At 39.4% G+C, this 21,756-nt stretch overlaps 1 protein-coding gene across 2 annotated transcripts in view; it reads right to left on the minus strand.

Moving 5' to 3' along the window:
* The window catches only part of fstl5 (follistatin-like 5), a 198,118-nt gene that overhangs the window by 52,094 nt on the left and 124,268 nt on the right, over positions 1-21,756 (minus strand). Inside the window, exons 7-9 of one of the 2 annotated variants that reach the window (XM_012919780.3) lie at positions 14,948-15,114; positions 10,507-10,521; positions 6,904-7,024 (exon numbers count right to left, since the gene is read on the minus strand). In XM_012919780.3, coding sequence (XP_012775234.2) covers positions 6,904-7,024; positions 10,507-10,521; positions 14,948-15,114 — 303 coding nt within the window. The remainder of the gene's footprint in view (positions 1-6,903; positions 7,025-10,506; positions 10,522-14,947; positions 15,115-21,756) is intronic. The other variant, XM_004553652.3, reaches the window with a different exon arrangement.

Raw genomic sequence — 21,756 nt, forward strand, 5'->3', positions numbered from 1 at the left:
AGCTTTGGAGATAACTGAGACCCAAACAACAAAACCAACTGGTATGTTTGAATGCTTATTCTACATTCTCTGGTCCTATGGACAATGATGGAAACAACTGGAAGGGACATTTATGACGCCCTGAAGAACTTAAACCACTCTGCAGAGAGACATGTGATTTGCACGCCCGGAGGAAGCACCACCAAGCTGGGATGTTTTTGAAAATGTTACTTTCTTATTTTAACTATTAGGTTTGTAGCTTTAACCTATTCGCTGGAACGTTGAAGACAATATAATTACACAGCAAGCAAGACACGAAGTAGGCAAAGTTCTTCATGTTTCTCGTGCACGGGAGAGAACCGGACAAACGCCGTTCCTTCGCTTGACCCCAGTTGCTCTCGTCCGCTCCCCTGTAACACTGCTCTTTTATTGAGGTTACATGAATATGCATAGGTTCATTAACATACGACGTCTACATACAAACAAAGAGTACCTTGCCTCTGTGTGTGTGTGTGTGTGTGTGTGTGTGTGTGTGTGTGTGTGTGTGTGTGTGTGTGTGTGTGTTGGGGGGGGGGTCCAGAGTGTGACCCCATAAATGACTTCCCTAAACCTGCTGGTCTGGAAGTCCAGCAGTTCATCTAAACAAAAGGCACTTAGCCTAAAACAGATATAGATACGTTTATCCTACCATAAAACAATAAGACAAGGTACAACCTCCCAGGATGTAGGTGTGCACACAAAGTTTGCAGACTATTAAGGATCAAACCTCTACCAATCTAAAACTAATTATAAAACTCTAAGCATATATAAGTAGATATTTCTAAGCATAAATGACAATCAACAATACAAAACCTAACAACTTGTATCCATTTGGCAGAACCATAACTTCTACAAGTAAACCCCCCCCTAAAACACCCAACCAGACACTCCAAATCTACACGTCTGTACACTCTTTCTGAACTGCTCTTCAGCACCTACGCACAGCAACACTCAGACCCTTTTCTCTCATCAAAATCCAGCAGTGTGTGGGCAACCCACTGGTTCTCTAGGAAAAACTCCAACACAGCAGCATTCAGCTAGGGGCTTGTAAGTATTCACACATCGAAAGAGCAACAGCGGAAAAACAGACAGTCCAGTTTCAGTCAAGGTTTATGCTTCCTGAGCTTCTACATAGGTAAGCTCCACCTCTAGCTCTATTTCTCAGAAATATGACTTCTTTCAGGCCCCGAGGGGCTATTTTGGAGCAAGGGATTAGCGCACCAAGATTCACACCACACCTACCACCTATAGCTAAACTCAGGGTTCATAACAAGACCCCATGGGTATATGTTAGGTTCAGCAGGTCTCTGAATCCCCATTAGTGCGCCCTCCCTTTCGTACCATACACCCTACCACGAGCTCTTAACCCCCAACAACATGACTTCCAGGGGTCACAGGGCACATAAACAACAATGTTAGATGGTATCATCAATTCATTCTTGGATAAAAGTAAAAACCATTCATACACAAAATGCACATGCCAACTTTTGACAAAAGATACTACCTTTCACATTTAACACTACATAGGTTTTGAAATTATTTTTTTTCCAGAATGAAAGCAGCTTTGTAGAGAGGGAAACAAAATGTATTTTTCCAGGAGGAAAATTGGTTGGTGTATTTGACGATTCAACCAAGACTTTCATTAATTTACCCCAAACAACAATTTGTTTTCTGCTTAAGTGCCTGGGAGAGTGGGCAAACTTTGCAGTCACAGTATAAATGAGATTCAGCTCTATTGATTCATGTGGGTAAAGTGGGGTCACCGCAAAACAGAAAGAAAGGAAGACAAAAAAAAAGGGCCTGCAACAGAGTTCCAACAACAAATAATCACGACAAAATAAACACCTCGAGGATAATAGTGTACACTGAAGATAGCATTGCAGTATCTTCATTAAGATGGGGTGAACAATAGGAGGCAGCTAGCTGTCAATAAAAGCATGCAGACAATAGATGAGATGCTTGTATAAAATCCATGAGGGACATTTTGATGAGTCAGTTTGTGTGGGTAAAAAGGGATCAAAACCAAAACGTCTTAATGATCTTCCACACTTTGCACTCAGCTTACAATATAGAAACCTCTCTGCTCTCAGACGTCTTCACTGGGAAATCAAAAAGTTCCCCTAAATGTGCGTCCAGTCTAAATTTCATTAGTTGCTCAGAATAAAACTCTAAATGTATATCTTGCCATTCTCTTGCGGCCCCAAGAGTGATGGACAGCATTCTGAATCCACTTCTCCAGGATTACCCTATTTCAGCTGTTTTTTAATTGAGTTTTAGAAAAGCTCAGTAGCCATGGCAGGATGATAGCAGGTCCTCTGAGGCTTCACCCAGACTAAGCATGTGAAACTCATAGTCTTCAGTAAAAAGGTCATGTGGAAGTTAGAGTATTAATTACAACCAAAAGTCACCAGCCTCACGAGGGTCCCCATTTTCCATATACACAATACTGGGTTTATTAGGGCCCGTGTTTCTTTGCAATTAACCTCAAAGTAATCTTTTAGAAGAATGATAATGAGCCGAGTGTCTGTCAAAAGTAATGAAGATCTTGAGCTTTCCACACTGACACATTGTGATTTTTTTTTTTAATACATTCAGCTCATTAGGAGCAGTATGGAAGAAAAGTGTCTCATTCACACAAACTTGCCCTCTTCACCTTTGTCCTCTCTTTACTGCTCCCGTGTCAGTCTTTGCACTGTTATTCCCTGTACTGACTATCCCAAACCAATTAGTAAAAAGTAGATAATATACTGAACTGGTACTATTTCTAAATGAAAGTGAGGTCACATTGACTAGTGCACAAATAAAAGGAGAATACTCTGAAAAGGGTGGCAGTGCACAAAATAATAAAAAATAAATCTGTGAGAATGAAACGATCAGTTAGCCAAGCATGGCCCTACAGCCATTCCACTGGACCTGAACATGTAAATCCTCCACCGAGGTGGGGCAATCTATCAAGAGTAACGCTGCAGAGAGATATGTAGTGGAGCTCAGGACTCTACATAATGACACCTGCTGGACTGAACAATGATTTTATTGTAAAATGCTTTCTCTGAACAAGTTTAACCCTCTCGAGGCAGGCGTTGCCGATTTGCAACAGTTAAAAACTAACAACCTGATTACCCCACATACATATTTTATGAGTTTTTTTTACTCAGAAGTACCACTGCAGGACTTGGTTGTGCATTAGCAACAAAAAGTTTAATTTGAGCCCGAGAGGGTTAAAAACATAGCAACAGAGCGTACATAACAGAGCCTTGACCATCAGTAACTGTCATTAGAATTATACCACCTCGCTTCATTTTATCATTGTCACGATTCAAGAAGGCTGCTCTGTCTTTACTCATTTGTGTGGAATCCTGGGTACTGGGGCTTCTAGTCTGTTCTTTACTCAACTTCCACTTTCCCACACTGCCAAAATTAATTCCGTCATCACTCTGGTCCAGTTGTTTTTTTGTTTTTTGTCTTTTGTTTTTTTTTTTTTGGGGGGGGGGGGGGGGGGGGGGGGGGGGGTTGCCTGCCTTCTGTGAACCAATCAGCACTTTCTTTTATTTGCACCTGCAGCAATATGCAGCTGCTCTGACTTTGCATACAATATGCACCATCCTGGGTGGATTGTACTCAGTTAACATAGAAGTAGTCTGGTTTTGCATTCTCTGCCACTCGGGAGACTAATCAGCTGATGCGGATTTTTCTTCACAATCAATTGCTAATTTTCACATTCAAAAAGCTACACTTCTATTCTATTACATAATAATAATTTTTCTATCAGGATACTACGTGACACCTGCCAACATTTAGTACATAAATGACATGACCTTCATTTTCTTTAATTTATGATGAAGGCCACTTATTTGAAACATTAGCATGCTTATCAAAATCATGAGAATTCCTTGAAGGAATAAAAATGTGTCAACTTTTCCTTAAATTTTATGTACTACTTTTCTTGTTGACACAATATTTAAAAAACGTGACTTTAGTTTAGCACCATCAAAAAGCCAATACTATCATCACTACAGGGTTTCCCTGAATATGAAATATGGCTTTTTTTTCGCTTTAAGTGGGGGTTAATTTACTCAAGCCCAAACACTTTTTTTCTGTATGAAATGACCAAAAGTTGCAGAAAAATACATAAACATTGAAAGACAGGAAACATAGACTCTTTGCCTTAAATATACTTGAACCAGTTGTGCTTAGGTGTACAGTCACCCCCAAAGGCCCATTGTGAGCCAAGAAAAGCCTTGTATGAGGAACACACCTGTTTCAAAGATTTATTTTTGAGAACAGACTTATAAGTCTAGCAGAGGCAGATAGAGATCTCACTAGAGTATAAACTGGATTTTAGCATTCAGTCTTTTGGACTTTTATTTGAGTGAAATGACAAAAGAAATTACAAATACACAATAACTGATTTGCATGGCCACTCGTGGCTGCAGGAAGAAGCTATAAATGCAACAGACATCTAATGAACTCATTACTGGATAAGGCAGACTTGTTTGCAAACAGTTGCTTATTTACTCATGTTAGGCATTACACCAAGAAGTAAGAAGTAAGAATGTCTTAGAATTGTAATTCTGATCAATAGTTAAATATTAATTCCAGCACTGTTTGCTGGACTGACTTCTCCTCTGGGAAGTGTCTGAATCTTTAGCTGTTCAATGCCGCCACCAGGTAGTTGCTGTTTGCTTTTTAGTCCTGAGCATATAGTGCAAACCAACTTTTAGAGAAATCGCTCAGGCTGCTAAACAATAAGATAAAAAGCTAGCTCTTTCAGTCTGCCACAGTTTTTTCCTATCAATTGGTATTAGTGTGACTACATCTTAAGACTACGTTTTACTTTTGGGATAATGCACTCATGCGGTATGAAAAACATCTGCCTTATGTTATCCTGCCATTAATTACGGAGCAAAAAGTTTTGAGATATTATAAATTTATAGAACCAGCTAAGAAAAAAAGCCCCACCACAGCAGAACCTGGCATGCAGTTTTAAGCAGTAGGTATGGTGACAACTATTCCTGAGTGCAGCATGATATTTTACCACTTACCCATTTACTTACAGTCTCCATTAATAAAGAGTGCCCTACACAATGATTGTTTTGTACGGAAGCGTAGAGCTGCCACCCAGGCAAAAGAAAAATACAAGTGTATCACGTTATAACGTGAAAGGTTTATTGTTCTAACAAGATACTTTTCCTGTTTGTACAATATACTATCATGTTTGTACAATATACTATCATGTTTGTACAATATACTTTTCACGTTTGAACAACATAATATCACGTTATTACAATATACATAATTATCACGTTCGTACAATATGATAATTATATTGTACAAACGTGATAATTATGTATATTGTAATAACGTGATATTATGTTGTTCAAACGTGAAAAGTATATTGTACAAACATGATAGTATATTGTACAAACATGATAGTATATTGTACAAACAGGAAAAGTATCTTGTTAGAACAATAAACCTTTCACGTTATAACGTGATACACTTGTATTTTACTTTTGCCTGGGTGGCAGCTCTACGCTTCCGTAGTTTTGAAGTGATTTTGCAGAGGGACATTTTTCTAAAGGACGACTGTTCCAGGAAGAAATACTTAGAAAAAAAAGACAATTTTCTCAGAAATGAATTTCTACTTTTCTACTCTTTAGAGGCTGTTTTAAAAGCCCATTATTGGCTCTAAATGCACCGCTACAGTCAAGTCCACAAGTCCATTTTTGGACAATGATTTTTGTAATTTTGATTTGTACAACACTGCAGTGGATTTTAACTCAAACAATGAACATGTGATTGAATAAGAGACTTTCAGTTTTAATTCAAGTTATTAAAAAAATTATTCCTCTAGGAATTATATTTATTTTTACACATAGCCTCCCATTTTCAGGGGCTCAAAAATAGTTAGACAACTGACTGACAATCAGATTCCTAGCCAGGTACAACCTGTTCCCTTGTTATTTCATTACAAATTAATCTCTCAACATAAAGAAATGTTGATGCAAGAAAAACGCCTTCACAAAATCGAATCAAGTCAAGAACACACTCAGGGAGGTGTATCATTGTCAAGGCCTTCATGAATGCAATTGCAGAGGGTTTACCAAGAGGTGCAAACCACTGGTTACACTCAACAAAAAGGCCAGATTAGAACAGCTCATGATCTAACCTACCCCTAAACCCAAACCCAAACCCTAACCCTCCCCAGCATAATAGAGGTAGTATTATGGCATAGCTTAATGCCATATGTCATGGCTGCAACTGGAACTGGATCACTAGTGTTTATTGATGATGCGACTGGTGACAGAAAAAGGATGATTAATTCTCAAGTGTGCAGGGCTCTTTGCTTAGATTCAGCCGAAAGCTGCAAAACTGATTAGACGGCACTTGACTGTGCAAATGAATAACGACCCAAAGCATACTGGAAAAGGAACCCAGGAGTTTTTCAAGGCAAATTCCCCTTGAGTTTGAGCTGAGAGTCTGCACTTGAATCACATCTCTGTTCTTTGATTTAAAACCCACGGTGGTCGTGTACAGAGAAAAAAAAACAAGACAAAAAACCCCCAAAAAACACAAAAATGTTTGACTGTTCAAATGCTTATGGTCATGACTTTTTAAGAGCAATATAAACAAAGACTGGATACAACCACAAATGTGACAAGGGACTGTGGGGACAAATACAAAGATTATAATGACCATTGTGAGATCATAACAAAACTCTAAATGTTAACAGTAAATGTAAATTTGCCTTAAACCTGGCAAGAATGTGTTTTTTCCACTTTGTTACTATTATTTACCAAATATCGATTTTCAGATGAAATCTTAGCATTAAACAGGGCTATTGTTTTACAAATAGTGTGACAAATGTATGTGTAAGCCTCTTACCGTTCACTTGAAGAGTGTGGGTCTGAAACAGTTTTTCATATCCATCAGCATAACAGGTGTAGTTGCCCATGTGGGTAGTGGTGACCTTGGTGAAGTACAGTGAACCGTCATCCCCAAAATCCTGCCACACATAGAAGGAAAATAAATAAATAACAGCTTTTATCACTTACAGAAAGCTACCAGAAGCAGCAGGTTTGGCTTTAGGCATTGAGAGCTTGAAATGAATCGTGTCAGTTGAAATGCAACAAGCCTGTGGCGTGCAGATGAGAATCGTTTATAGAACAGGAAATTAAAACTACCACATGACAACCAAAAAGGCACATTGCTGAGCTAATGGCCATCAATCTAAGTCAAAAGTTGAAGCCATTTTGTCCCACAGAACACAGTTAAGAAGAATTGTTTTCAGTTTTTCCAATCAGTGGAAGAAATCTGATGGAAAGGAGCTGAGGTGACAGATGATTACTGTAGAAATTACACATCCATCCATCGGTGGTGCGGCTATATCAGATGTCGTAGGGTAAGAAGTACACCCTGAACAGGTTATTCACGTTCACATCTACAGTCAATTTAGAATCACAAATTAACCTAACCTCGTGCATATCTGTGGACTGTGGGAGCTAGAGTACCTCCCACTGATAAACGCAATTTCCACACAGAGTGGATTCAAACCCACAAAAATTACAGTGTTTCACAAACAAAAAACAATGAAATATTAAAAATAACAAAAGACACTCATTTGAAATGTAACTGACCTTGAAAAAGGCAAAACATTGACACTTTGTGTCCATGCATGTTCCACAAATACACAAAGCAATGCTCATGTGGTTTATTTCAAGCGAAACAAAACCAAAACCAATCTATGAAAGCCAACTGAAACATGATTAATTCATGCTGTGTTGTGGTTATTAAGCCAGAGAACAGGAAAAGAAAATGGTGCCGGACATGGAAGCAAAGCAGGCAGAGGAATAAATTGTTCAAGCTGCAGCACAGAAAGAAGCCCCCAAAGCTAATGAGCCCGTTGATGGTGTGCTGGCAAAGAGTGAATGTCTGCCCTCTTGGTAAGATCACACTGCAATAAAAAGTCATCTTCACAAGTTACTATAATACATTTTGGTACTACGTTGAGCCCTGGAGTAATATAATAATCTACTCCTAAAAATTAATTAAAGAGGTGCTCTTTTTCTGCATTGGATTCGTATAAAGTAATAAAAAGACTTCTTCTGCTTGAAAGAAAAGTAAAAGTGTTTTTCTCGTTTTTACAACCCTAAAGGAGAAAGAAATTTAATAGTTTACTTTTGACCTAAACATGCTAATAATGCTAATGCACAGGAAGTTACCTGGGATATTATGGTTGACTATTATTTATTTATTTCCTATTTATTGACTCATTCATTAGTATTAGTGTAACTATTTATTGTGTTTGGCAATTTCACTCTTGAATTCCAAGTTGTTGACACAGTTTTTTAAGGTAGTAACTATTAAAAAGAAGACATTAATATTTAGAATCTGCTTCTATATTTGAGAGGAAAAAATAAACGTACATTGAATTATATAACAACACTCCTTTAAGCGTATCATCTAAATCAAGCGAATACATTATAAATCTTCTGGGACTACTTAAATAAGTGCTTGTTCTTACAATAACACTGTGTTGCACAGTGGTTTTTCAGAAATGAGCGTGCTGCGGCACTTTGCCTTCATTAGAGTTTTCACCATTGCCATCTAACTTGATGAGGGCCAAATGCCAAAACGTGTTCACTTCTGATTGCTGCTACGCTTAAAAAAAATCATTCAGATATCTTTTAGCAGTGTGAACATTTGCTCTTAAGGATATCCTTGATTCTGCTTCAGTGCTTCTGGTTTATTATACCTGTACACAGCATTGTCAAGACTCAGCCTTAATTACAACCCTCTATCAGAAGAGTTCATAAGAAGAAATGTACCTTTTCTCATTAAATAGCTTTTAACATTTTGATCACATCTCTGCCGGCTTTACATCTTGACATTCAGCTTACCCTTAAATGTCTGCAGATGAGCGAGGACAGGCAGTCCTCGTGTTTACAGGCAAACTGCGTGTTTATCGGTTCGTCCCAGTGTGCTCCGATCTAACGTACAAGCTTGGTAACGGGTCGGGCTGAGTGAAGCATCAGAGCTCCACAATATGAGGGGAAATCGATGGTGCGTTTTGGCCCCTTGGGCTCAGAGCATATTGTGTCACCTTCTTAAATGAAAAATGAATGGGGGGAGAAATGAAACTCACAGGGGTGGAACGAGCCACGGCGGAGGCTGTCGACAAGATTCCTCCACCTCACCTCACCACCCTAACCTCAGCTATCAGCAGCACCCAGCACCCAGCTCTGTGCACACGAAACAGGCAAGGGTAGGACTACTCGTAGGGAAAGGAGACAAGGGCAGGCAGAGGTGGATTTACAAATAGGCCATAGTCCTCAAGAAACTATAATTAATAAAGCTGTCACTGCCCAGTCACCTCTGAAAGAACATTGAAGAGCCACCTCATTGAATAGCTAACCTGTGGTATGATGAGGCATTTCAGACAATGGCCTTTGAAGACGTTTCTAGCTCAGCCTCGTGAAACTTTGTTAGAAGAACACGACATTTTGAGTAAAAATACCCTCCAGTGTAAACAAAGACGGAAATGTTTTGCAATCCAGCTAAAAATAGGCTGTTCGCCATTAAAATGTCAGTTCAATTTTATACAAAGAACCATTTTATTACTTACCTCTTTGTATCTCTATCCATGCAAATATTTTCATTTTTATGTGCCTATGTTTATAAGATTTCAGCTGTTGTAATTACTCCTGCGCCCCAGCACAATGGAGGTGAATGGTACTAATCTGTTGAGCTAACAAAACTGACATTTAAAAAAGGTGCATCTTTTCCTAGAAACACTTTTTTGTTTCAACTCCTCCTTATATAAAGTTTTGTATTTTGATTGTTTTTATGTTTGTAGGTGACTTATCTATGAATGCTTCATTGCAGATTCACTGCTTCGAATTGCCTTTTGAGAGGAAAGGAAAATGTTGGAAATGGATTGACTTAATCCACAGAGCTCACTCTCTAACTTAAGAAGACAGTTCCTGGAGAGAAATACAGCTGCTGAAGTTAATTTGTTTTGATGTTGCACCCATTGCAAACAAAATTCAAGTCACCTCTATCATAGCGGGAAAAGCTGTAAATGTCAGAGAGACATATTTCTAAATGTGACATAAAATACCTATCTGCACGGCTGACCACTACCAGGTATTTATTGGAATATATTACCCTTTAAAATAGCAATAAGGTGAAAGTATAATAGGCATGTAAAATTTGCTTTCCAACCTTACTTATGCTAATAATCCTAGTATCTTCTACTAGCTTAACACCTTTATTTAGGCAAGGTTACTTCTTTAGATTTAACTGTCCCATAAAAGTTTGCATGACAGTTCATGTGTAATATTTTCAGACTTTTTTGTCCCATCCCTGAGCTGACAGACATGATTTGTTGTCAGCACTTTACAGCTTTGTGGGCTTTTTTTGAGATGAAATAACAGAAAACGTGAATTGATGTCAGTTTGGTGAAACCAAAAACCAAAAACACCGTACCTGAGACGGGATCTGCTGGAAGAAAAACAGAAGTCAAAGATTTAGAGGTTCATTTCTAATCAAAGCATTTATGAAAGAGATGGATTCCAAACCAAAAAAGGGAAGCAAATAATAAAGTACCAACGTTTTCTTAGCCACTTATCCAAATGGGGTCTATAGCCTACTACCAGCTGTCAAGGGGTGGAAGTTAGGTCACCAGTCACAGAGTAACAGACAGAGAAAAATGACTAATTTAAAATCACAATTAACCTAACAAGCATTCCTTTGCACTGTGTGAGAAAACCGGTGCAAATCGAAGAACCCCACACATTGACAGGGAGAATATATACACACAACCAGGAGATTTGTCTTGGCACGTGCTCAGTAATTTAGGTACATTTCATCTCTTATCCATGAGCTTTTTCAGTCTCAGCTGATTGCAGGTTTCCCCAGTCTTATAAACAGTACAACTGCATAATGATCAAAATTATCATCATTATGTATCAATGAGCCACAAGCTCGGTTTCCTGATCATTGACATGCAAATTGTCATGAGCATTAATCAGTGGCCATGAGCATTACTCACAGAGAACTGGAGAATGGCTGAAATCACAGACTGCTTGAACTCTGAGATGGTCATTCCTTTTTACATAAATATCCGCTCAAACCAGAATTCCTTCCTCATCCTTTCATTTAAAGAGTGATGATTGATTGCAACCACTTAGCAGTGGTTACTTGGTTTCCTCAGTGCTTTTGGCACTAGTAAGTAGTAATCCTGCTGTGAACCTGATGCTTGCTTGAGGTGGACCATTTCTTGTGCATTGCATTTCGGGTTTGAAAGCCACAGAGACACAAAGTTTTAAAAAATATGCATCTCAACTCTTCCAACACTCGTGACATATATGAGATCAACAATGCTTTTCACTTGGGCAGCGAGTGTCCTCCTTTTCTCTTGGATCTCGTAACTCATCGTTATGCAGTGGTGGTAGTTTTGATCGTTATGCAACTGTACTGTTGATAAGCCTGGGGAAACCTGCAATCAGCTGAGACTGAAGAAGTCACTTGGATGAGTGATGAAACATTTGTACCACTGAAAATGTTGCATCCAAATAAATTCGATCAACTTTCTGGAAATCGGGAGTTATTAACCTGCCCTAGTGCTAACTCTTGCATCATCAAGGCTTAGTAAAAAATGATAAATGCACTTGTCTCAAATATGAACATTTGCAGTTTTTGCAATTTGTTTCTTGTTTTATAGTGTTTAACTGTGGCATCACTTTAGGAGATATCAGCTATTCTCTCAGCAAACTGTCTGTTGAATGCACACTGACACGGCAGCAAGTCACCCAGTACAGACAGTACAGAATATGAGCTAAGCTTCCAGACCATATGATTGCTTTGCTAAATTACATGTTTTTGTAGCTATTTTAAAACAGGACACTGAGTTTCAGTTATTTCATGTATTATCTGAAATGTGTTATCACAAAACTTGATTGAATCATCTGTTAGAAACAGCACAGGAGTTGCATTCAATTAAAAAAAAAAAAACAGCTGCTTAAGAATTATATCAGATAAATACCGACTTCAATGCATGTGATCAGAAAGGAGAATAAGAAACATTCTGATAAGCTTGTGCTGTTTCCTGTGTTTCATCTTCTCCTATTGAAGCTTTAATGTCTGTCTTCAAAACATGTCTATTTTTAAACATATGCATGTTTTTTATGATTCAGATCAAAGATTTTGGTCCTAATGAGATATGTTTCTATTGTGAAAGCACTAGTTTAAGTAGGACGTACTACTCTGAAAGCTGCTGAGAAATACTGTATACAAATCCCTTCTAAATACTCCTTTAAATAGATGGATTTTCAAACTTTTGAAAAATTACAAAAATGTCATCATCTGAACTTTTGCCAAAACCAAAGAGTCATCATCCCCAAAAGCAAATACGAAGGTACACGCACAAACTCTTGCACAGAGACATGCACAGTACACAACTGTGTCTTTGGCTTGGCCACTCAGGGAGGATTGAAATACTGACAGCCTTGGATGATGATGCAATAGCCAGCAACTGTCAACTTCACGGAATTACAGTAAGCTGCTTTGTCAGAATTCAGAGAGGCTCTATTGAACTCCAGGATACAAGCGCCCCGCTGGGATTAATGTGCAATTCACTAAGTCTGAGGGAAAAAAAATCTAAAATAACAACGTTCTAAAATTGGGAGGGCCTGCGAGATTACACAGCATAAATCTCCCATGTGTACTCACAGGAATATAACTCCAATTAAGGCTGGCATCAGATGCTCACAAATATTAACAGACAGCAATTATACAGAAATTGTCTGCAAGGCAATTTGGGAAAGGGCTTGTGGATGCCAAATGCAGGCAAAATCCATTCTCCTCTCTGGAAAGAACAACAATGATTGACTGGATGTCTGAGGGCCAAAAATAAATCTGGAATGAGCTGCGCCTGTTCCACTGGTAGTTCCTCTTGATGCTGCGTGGCTTTCACACAGTATTCTGTTAAAAAGCAAGAGGCTGTTAGCATTCATGCTGATTGTCTTGCTGACACTGTTTAGTGTAAGTGAAGAGGTAATCTGAGCAACAGCAGAGGTTGTAAACTTGGGCGTTTTTAGGTACCAACAAAAAAAATCTAATCTGACAATCGCATACCCCGAGGATCAGACTAGATCAAGTTCTCTCAGTATGAAGTGCCAGATTAGTCCCTGTAGTTGTCCAACTCAGTTTCACTTCATGAAGCTGCACTGGCATCAACCCAACAGGCTGTGTGCACCATAGAGCGAGAGGCATAGCGAGTATAATTTATGTGTCAACATTTACCACAAGTACTATGAAGCCCTGGGGGTACCAAAGTGGGTTAGGGTTAATTAAAATGCAAACTGTTAGCTGAAGCCTTCTTTCAACTCCGCTTTCTCCATGATGTGCAACTCAAACCTTGAGTTCTGTGGACGGACATCAAATTTTGATGCTTTCTCTAAGAGTAAGACGTTTGCAAACCACAAAAGGCAGAACTCTGATTACCAGCACAGCCTGTTCTCCTCCCTGCTCTCACAATAATGGGAAAAAAATGTATGAGTAGAAAAGGTGGAGAGATTTTTTTTTCATCTAAGTTCTGATGTAAAATCATAGCAATGCCCAACAGTTTTAAAATAGGTCATTTTTATTCCTTCGTCTATATGCTGTCATTTTTCCAAGCTATTGATGAACTCCAGAGAAAGCATTTCTTCATAATGAACCTCATTCAGTAGCAGAAGCTTTCATCCCTGAGCTGACATTTGAATTGAAACTACACCTGGGCAAGATCTGATACTGGTCACTGTGGAAACGGATGACAGTGCATGAAAAGCAGACAAAGACCACCTCTCGTTGAGATGCTGAACTCTGCCGTGTCTTCAGGCAAAATAAGAAGATGAAACAAAAAATGGTTTTGTTGAATCTTGCAAAACAAAAAACAAAGCAGTGAAACAGTTCTTGAAAAAGACATATGAAAAAGATCAAAGTCCAGGTTGACCTTACAAAAACTTGCATTTCACTTTTTTTCACTTCCATAAATCCTCTCAAGCGTTCTTGAGAAAAAAATCTGACTTACGTATGGGGTTGGCACAAGTTTCTATAATAGTTGCACATCACCTCCATCCAGCACACTAGTTTAAAGCCAGTTGATGGTGCCAAGGATGACTGGCGACAGCTGGGCGCCTCTTACTCATTTTAAGGGTCATCAAGATTTAATGGTACATTAGTGGCTTCGCTGGGTTTCCCTTTATCTTCTTCGACAGTGTTGACTTAATTATGCACAGCAGTATCACACTCATCTTGGTCAGCCCAGACACATGGAGAGGAAAAGGGTAAAGCAAAGGAGCTGCCTCTGTACCTCTCTGTGTATCTCGCTACGTTAAGTATCCGTGCTCCTTTTGATGTGGATGAAAGTGACACAGAGGGCTGTCTGGGGCCGTGCATACAGATTAAAACGCCGACACATACGCACACGCAGTCTTTCACCAAGTTGTAAAAGTAGGTCCTTCCTCTAGGGCTGAACCCCTTCGGTATCCCCCTTCATCTTTTGTCTTTGTCTGAAATCCCAGCCCCTTCCAGCAGTCTCTAAACACAGACACCAGGAACACAAACTGACATTCCGGATTACTGTCAGGCCTACAATACAAAGCCAGTGCCAACAGTCAAATAAAATGCGCTGACAATCTGAGCCACTGCCAAAAGAATAAAGCTGAAATATGATGAGAAGAAAATATAGGAGGGATTTTTTTTGTGTAATTTTTTTTCCAAAAGGAAAAAAAAAAGTGACAGCCCTGCAAAAACTGCAAATTGGTGAGACTTGCTGCTGTGAAAATGCAATAATTAGAACTATTCAAAGTTCTATGCACATCTAACTAGATTGCATCTATTTAGAAACAATAAATTAAAGGCAGTTTTGACAGGTAGCTCTTACATTGATGTCTTCCAGATTCAAGGAGTTCAGATCCTGATGGTTTCTCTTCCACAATATAGGAGGTCTCCGTTCACCTGTGATGGCGCAAGTCAACACAGCACTCTGGCCCACGGTTACTGTTGTCACGCTGACTTTCTGGTCCTCTGGAAGGGTGAGCAGGTACGCATCTGTTGATGAGATAAACAGAAAAGTTTGAGTGACTGTCTTTGGCTCAATTTATGATTTTTGAAACATTTAACCTTCTCAGTAAAAGTAGCCTCTCTAAACTATGAACATGAAGGCTAACAGTAAAAAATATGATTCAACTCAGTCATCCTATATTTTTTCTGCATTGAGTACTCACGGGCTTTTCATTCTTCTAATGGCTCACAATTTACCCACTGAGATGTTTCAAAATTCATGGATTTCTCACATCTTTCTTGAAGCATAAAAACGAAGCGTAAAAATAAGACACACAATACAAGCGTGTCTCAATTAGTTGCTACCGTGCTATAGCGGGAGACACTTCTTTTTTTAAATATGCACCGAGGCAGCACAATTATTGCATTTTGCACAGTAATGAGAGGGAATTAAGTTTAACGTTCTGTAAACACTTTGCATAATTTATGTGAAGATACTTTAATGGAAGTTCTGCTTTATCAGCCTCTCTGCAGAGTCTGTGTCCACCACTATGTATTTCTTTTTTTAGCTAAAAGAACAAACCTGACACTCTTGAGCAGTACTACTCGTCGGCTGACTACTAAAATCTCAACTGAAGCGTGGTGCTTTGTAACTTAAAGCTGGAATATTTTTAACATGCTCAGTGTTCTAAGAGTTTAAAACATCTCCATGCTGTTGTAAAAGCCCAGGAGTACACACTTTCTGATGAAAGTAACATTGAAATCAAAAAAGAAAAAGGAAAAGAAAAAAATTCTCTATGTTCACAGAGGTTCCCCACAGAAACACAACCCCTCACCTCAACCAGAGTTAGTTTTTTGCTCGCTTCAGTATTTCTGCAGTACACCAAAGTGTTTAAAACCTCATTCTGATGATGATGAGACCAACACAGAGAGAATACTGCAAGTAAGTCAGATCGGGTAGCTTGGCGAGAGGTCACCATGGCTGAAGTTGTTTAATGCCTTGGTGCGTCCAGTATTTTGAAGAGACAACAAGTACAATTTACAGTCCAACTTTGCTGATATTATGTAATGTGGCCTGTGAAAGAATGCCTTTTAATCTTTCTCTTGGGTAATGAGCAATGGAGCAAAAGGAAACAGAGACTCAATTTGTTCTGCTCCTAAGGGCATGAAATACAAAACCTAATGAAAGAGCAGGTCCAACAGTGTTCACTTGCCACAGCCCAGAGAATGAGGATGAGAACACCTTCAATTACAGCATGACTCCTGTGGCCCTTTTACCAATGTCTGCTGATTGCTTTTTTTAACCTTCTCACTCATTTGCTGTGTTTGGTCCACTTGTTGTGTCTTTGAACTGTGAACTTGGCTAGCGTGTTAGATCCAAGCTAATCACACTGAGACCGCGTGAAAACTCATACTTCTTTTCAGTGGGAAGCTTTGAGTTAAGACTTCTAATCTCACATTTGGCCCAATGAAACCCTGTTTAAGCCCAGGCAAATCACTGCTAGGATTACATCAAAATTAGAGGATTAATGAGAGCCCTTTCTTCTGAGTGAAGAATAACTAAGTTTAAATGATTATACTGTTAGTGAAGTGTTGAACAAACTCTGCTGTAATTTATAAGGCTGCAGTTTCTTCTAGAAATTTTTTTCTTATTCAACTGCTGAAAAAGCGATTAAAAAAACACTGACTACCACTATAGCTCATTGGAGTGAGTCAGTGACCCGTATACCATTAGGCTATTGCATTAGTCTGTGCTTGAATAGATGCATTGGATAGATGAAAGAACAAAGACTCCTTAGCTACATCAGGAAGATGACCTATGTGGTTAGAGAATAACTCAGATAGCAAAAACCCAAGAAATAAGAGCAAGAAAAGGAACCATTATGGAAGGATGGATTTCTGCACGGCATGTACCACCAGCAGATGGAAGAAGTGGCTGATATCGTAAAATCCTATCAATGGCTGGACAAAACTGGGCTGAAAGACAGCACAGAGGCCCTAATGATGCCAGTACAGGAATGAGCTCTCAACGCAAGATCAATAGAGGCTAGGGTCCACCACAGCAGCCAAGACCCGAAGTGAAGGCTGTGCAAAGATGCCCCTGACACAATTCAGCACATAACAGCAAGATGCTCAAAGTCTATATATAACCAGAACACCATAAACAAGTGGCTGGCATAGTATACGGGAACATCTGTGCGGAGCATGGCCTGGAAATTCCTTGCACAAAATGGGATACACCCCATAGGGTGGTTGTGAATGACCAAGCTAAGAGCTGGTGGGCCTTCCAGATAAAGGTAAATAAACTGGTGATGGCTAACCAACCGGTAGTGGTGGACGAACAGAAGGCCATAGTGATACATGTAGCTATAATACCCAGCTGACATGGTCAGCTAAATCTGTCATAACAACTTCAGGAAGATGGAACTCGCAAACCTAGAGGTATACCAAGGGCTGAGAGAGGAGATAGTAAAGATGTAGAAGATAAAGGCAACAGTAGTTGCTATCTATCTTCAGTAGATAAACTTGAAGGATAAACTTTAGATTTCTTAATAGTTTTTTATTTTGTTATATTCCTATGTGTGTCAGCACGACAATCCCCTAGGAGATGAAAATTAAAGTGTTTCCTTCTTAATAACAAATGATCTTGAACACAAATATTGAAGTTGAAAAGAAAAGAAAACATTCAAACTAAAACCTAAAAAGCAAACATATTTGCTCATTAGTCAGTCTCTTTTGTTGGTTAATGATAAAATGTCATGTGATGCCCAGCACAGACAGTATTTTTTCGACGGAAATAAATAATAAACCTGCCACTTGTTTTGATTTAGAAAAAGCATGGTGTAAATGATATATGAAAAGCAATAACCAGCTTCATAAACGATTGGAACATCTCCCCTGTGGACACCGTAATATGACAGTCATTTGATGGAACACATTTGATTAATTAAGAACTGCTTCAATGTAATAAAGACATGACAACAGTTGTCAGCGGGGGTGATATGAGAGCTGTCATGGATGGAAATAAATAATAATGACTGAAGGGAAATGGAAAAACATTTAGGAGCAAAAACTAGTTTTATAACAGCTCATTAGACATGTTTTTTATGCAGTGTTGATGTACACAGACAACTTCAGGTCAACAAGGGAAACACTGTTTCAGGGCTTACAGATGCACTGCTCTCTTTAGCTCACCTCTTGAGTATTTTTTCATGTTTCAGCAAAGTGGATCCACTGCCACAGGTAGCATATAACGTCTGCTAACATAACAATTTATGTCGCCCCCTTTATTTTAGGATATAAGACAAAGTTGTAAGGACCCTAAGTATGGCGCAGGGTTGGTAGACAGTAAAGATTGTGTAGGAAGGCCAAAAAAACTGTTTCCATTGTGATGTTTGCGGGCACACAACGACCCAGTGGCACTGGTCGTGTTTGCCATATACTCTCTCTCAAGAGCCTGAGGACATTACAGCAGAACTCATAGTGCACAACCCTGTAAATAAGTGCTACTGATGCAACTGTTGACCTATTGCACCCTCATTGTGTTTTCTTAAGAACACTGCAGGCTATATCAATGAAAACTGAAGCAGCAGCTCCAGCTCGTGTCACTCGCCTTAAATACTTAGAAGTTGTCAAAATGGAAGAATTGCTTCTGCTTTTAAAGCTATTAGTATCTAAGAGACAAGGTGACATTTTGCCAGGTTCACCAATTATTACTTTTCAGATGTTCCACAAGAGGTTTTTTTGGGGGTGTGTGTGTCACTGTTTTTGCTTAAGAATCACACAATTTGTCCACTGGTTTTTTACCTTCCGTCATAAATTTCTTTCAAATGCTTGGCAGGCAAATTTAAGATGACTATATATGCTTAAAACAGACATTTATCAGTTCAAACATTTGATTTGTACTCTTTGTACTACTACCATTAATAATTTAAGAGATCCATCCATTCGCTTCCGCTTATCCTTTTCAGGGTCGCGGGAGGCGCTGGAGCCTATCCCAGCTGTCATAGGGCGAGAGGCAGGGTACACCCTGGACAGGTCGCCAGTCTGTCGCAGGGCTAACACACAGGGACAGACAACCATTCACACTCACATTCACTCGCACATTCACACCTAGTGACAATTTGGATTAATCAATTAACCTATCCCCACAAGCTGCATGTCTTTGGACGGTGGGAGGAAGCCGGAGTACCCGGAGAGAACCCACGCAAACACGGGGAGAACATGCAAACTCCACACAGAAAGACCCCGGCCTGATGTTGGAATTGAACTCAGGACCTTCTTGCTGTGCGGCAACAGTGCTAACCACCGTGCCACCGTGCTGCCCAATTTAAGAGATCATTGCATTCTATTTTTATTGACAATTTGGTAAGTCTGGTTTACGTTTATCCTTCCTGTAATAAATGGTTATTTATTTTACTTCAACTTTGTTTCAATCAAAGTTCATGAGAAAATAATGGGCTGAGTCTGAGTGTACTTTTACCAAATTCATGTTACATTAACTATAGTCATAGCAACCCAAAATGAAGCAATCAAGGTGTCAGGTAAAATTAACAATGTCCAGAAGAAAACATAATTGGGAAAGTAAGAAGAAAAACAAAGCAAGGAAAACAAAACACAATAACATGACCCTCATGCAGAAAGCAAAGATTTAAGGAAAGTGGATCCTCAGTCACTCGTGGCCACATACCTCCTCCTACCCTGACACTGATAACAATATAGCCAGCAGATCAAGGAGCTACTTGGTGCTCTACATGGTGCTGAGGTGGTGGTGGGTGGATACACTGACAAAAATCTCCTTCAATAATGTCCTCCCTAACCATTCAATTACAGCACCCTTGTATCGTAATGCTTTTGGAATACGCTGCAAGCAACAAACTCGATTTGCTGCTGATCCCCAGGGGGATAGAAATCTGTGAAGGTATAGGGAGAATTTTAAGAAGAAAGTGGGCAGGCAGACAGGCAGGCAAGCTTTAGTTATTGGGTGGAGCAAGGGTGGGATGGAAGGGAAGGGATCCGACCCGAATGAGAAAATCCTCAGAGAAAGGGGAGTCTGGGCGGCCAGAGCCAGCTGAAAGCCTTCAGCGTGCAGGAGCTCCTGTGTTAAAGATTTATCAGTGGAGGAAGTGGCACCGGCTCCTCTTTTTGGTCTGATTTGAGGCCTGAGGGACTCAGCCCCCAGAGAAGGATCAACCTTCACCGTTCGACCTGTAATTAGTGATTAACGGTAAGGTCCAGACTTTTTATTTACTCTCCTCTGCTCTCAGAAGGGGATGTTGGTCAGTGGCACGGCACAAGGTAAATCACCTATTGCACTGGAGGCAACAAGCTTGTCAGGGAAAATAGGCTCTGCCTAGAGGACGCTGCAAAGGACCAGCTGCATGAAGACAAATTGCACCAAGGTTGCTTAGCCAACCCTCTTACTCCATCCTCTATCATGCTCTGTCGCCCTCTTTTTCAAATACATGCTCACTCGAGTTGTCTTTCTTCACCAAGTCTTTCATTCCTTTCTAACTTACTCCCTCGCTCAATCCTAATGACATTCAATATTACCAAAGCTGAACGTCTGTGTAGCCCCAATTGCTTTTGAGTTTGACATTTTGAAGAGGAGATAAAAGTATTTTTCCCTGATGCTCAGTATTCATAGATCATATGCATAGACTCAAAGGTAAAAAACACCCCCCCAAAAAACAGAATACACATTCATCTGAATGCTCTCTGATCTTGGATGGTTGACTTGATTTGTGCAAACTTTCTCCCAAAGCAAGAAGAATCGAGTCTCTGCTTCTGTGTTTTTGATATAGCGCATGAATGACTCTGTGGACTTGGATGTTTGGCAGAAACAGAAAATAGTTTGACTGGTGAAACATTCCCATGTCCTTTGTTTTCCCAAAGAAGATTCGTAGTTTTGCTTTTCATGTTGAACTGCTGTGGCTTATTGCGCTACTTAAAGAAAATGAATCGTTCCCTGTATAATAAGAAACAAAACACTAATCAGGTGACTTTTTATGCATTTATTAAGAGAAACCCACATTGCTGACAGGGAAACATTGCGCCTTTCCTTCATTCCTTACTTGGTAATGCAGAAACAACCTAGCTGTGAAGACCAAAAAGCAGTTTTTGACATCACTGGGAAAACTTGGTGAGAGAGTACAAATGAAAGGTTTAACATAACCATAATTGTTGTTCAGGGGAGAAAAAGATGTAGTCGGAAGAAATTTACAGCTTACAAGATTACCTACAAGAAGTTGACTGCATGTTATAAAAACCAATTATTCCAAAACAATCTTACGTAAGCTCAAAAAAGGCTGAGCTTACACAGAATATTTATATTATGACACTATGAAGCATTTTTTTACAGTTCTCTCACCAAACTGCCATAGATAGATTGGCGACCTGTCCCGAGAGTACGTTAAAACAGCTGGGATAGAGACTGCGACCCTGAATTGGATAAGTGGAAGAGAATGGATGGATGGATGGATGGATGTGAAGTAATAATGGCTCTCTTATTTCAGTATATTCTTTATATTAATAAGTATGTGTACACAGTAGCAGTGTCTTCTTATTCCACCAGAGCTGCTTTTCATTACTGTGTCTTATGCGATGCCTTGCTTTTTCCAAAATTGCTTTTCATTGTGTTTTGTCCTTAATTCTTTATGCAAAATGGGGAAATTATTTAATAATTTTTCA

Source organism: Maylandia zebra, linkage group LG2, assembly GCF_041146795.1.
Source record: "Maylandia zebra isolate NMK-2024a linkage group LG2, Mzebra_GT3a, whole genome shotgun sequence".
Lineage (NCBI taxonomy): Eukaryota > Metazoa > Chordata > Actinopteri > Cichliformes > Cichlidae > Maylandia > Maylandia zebra.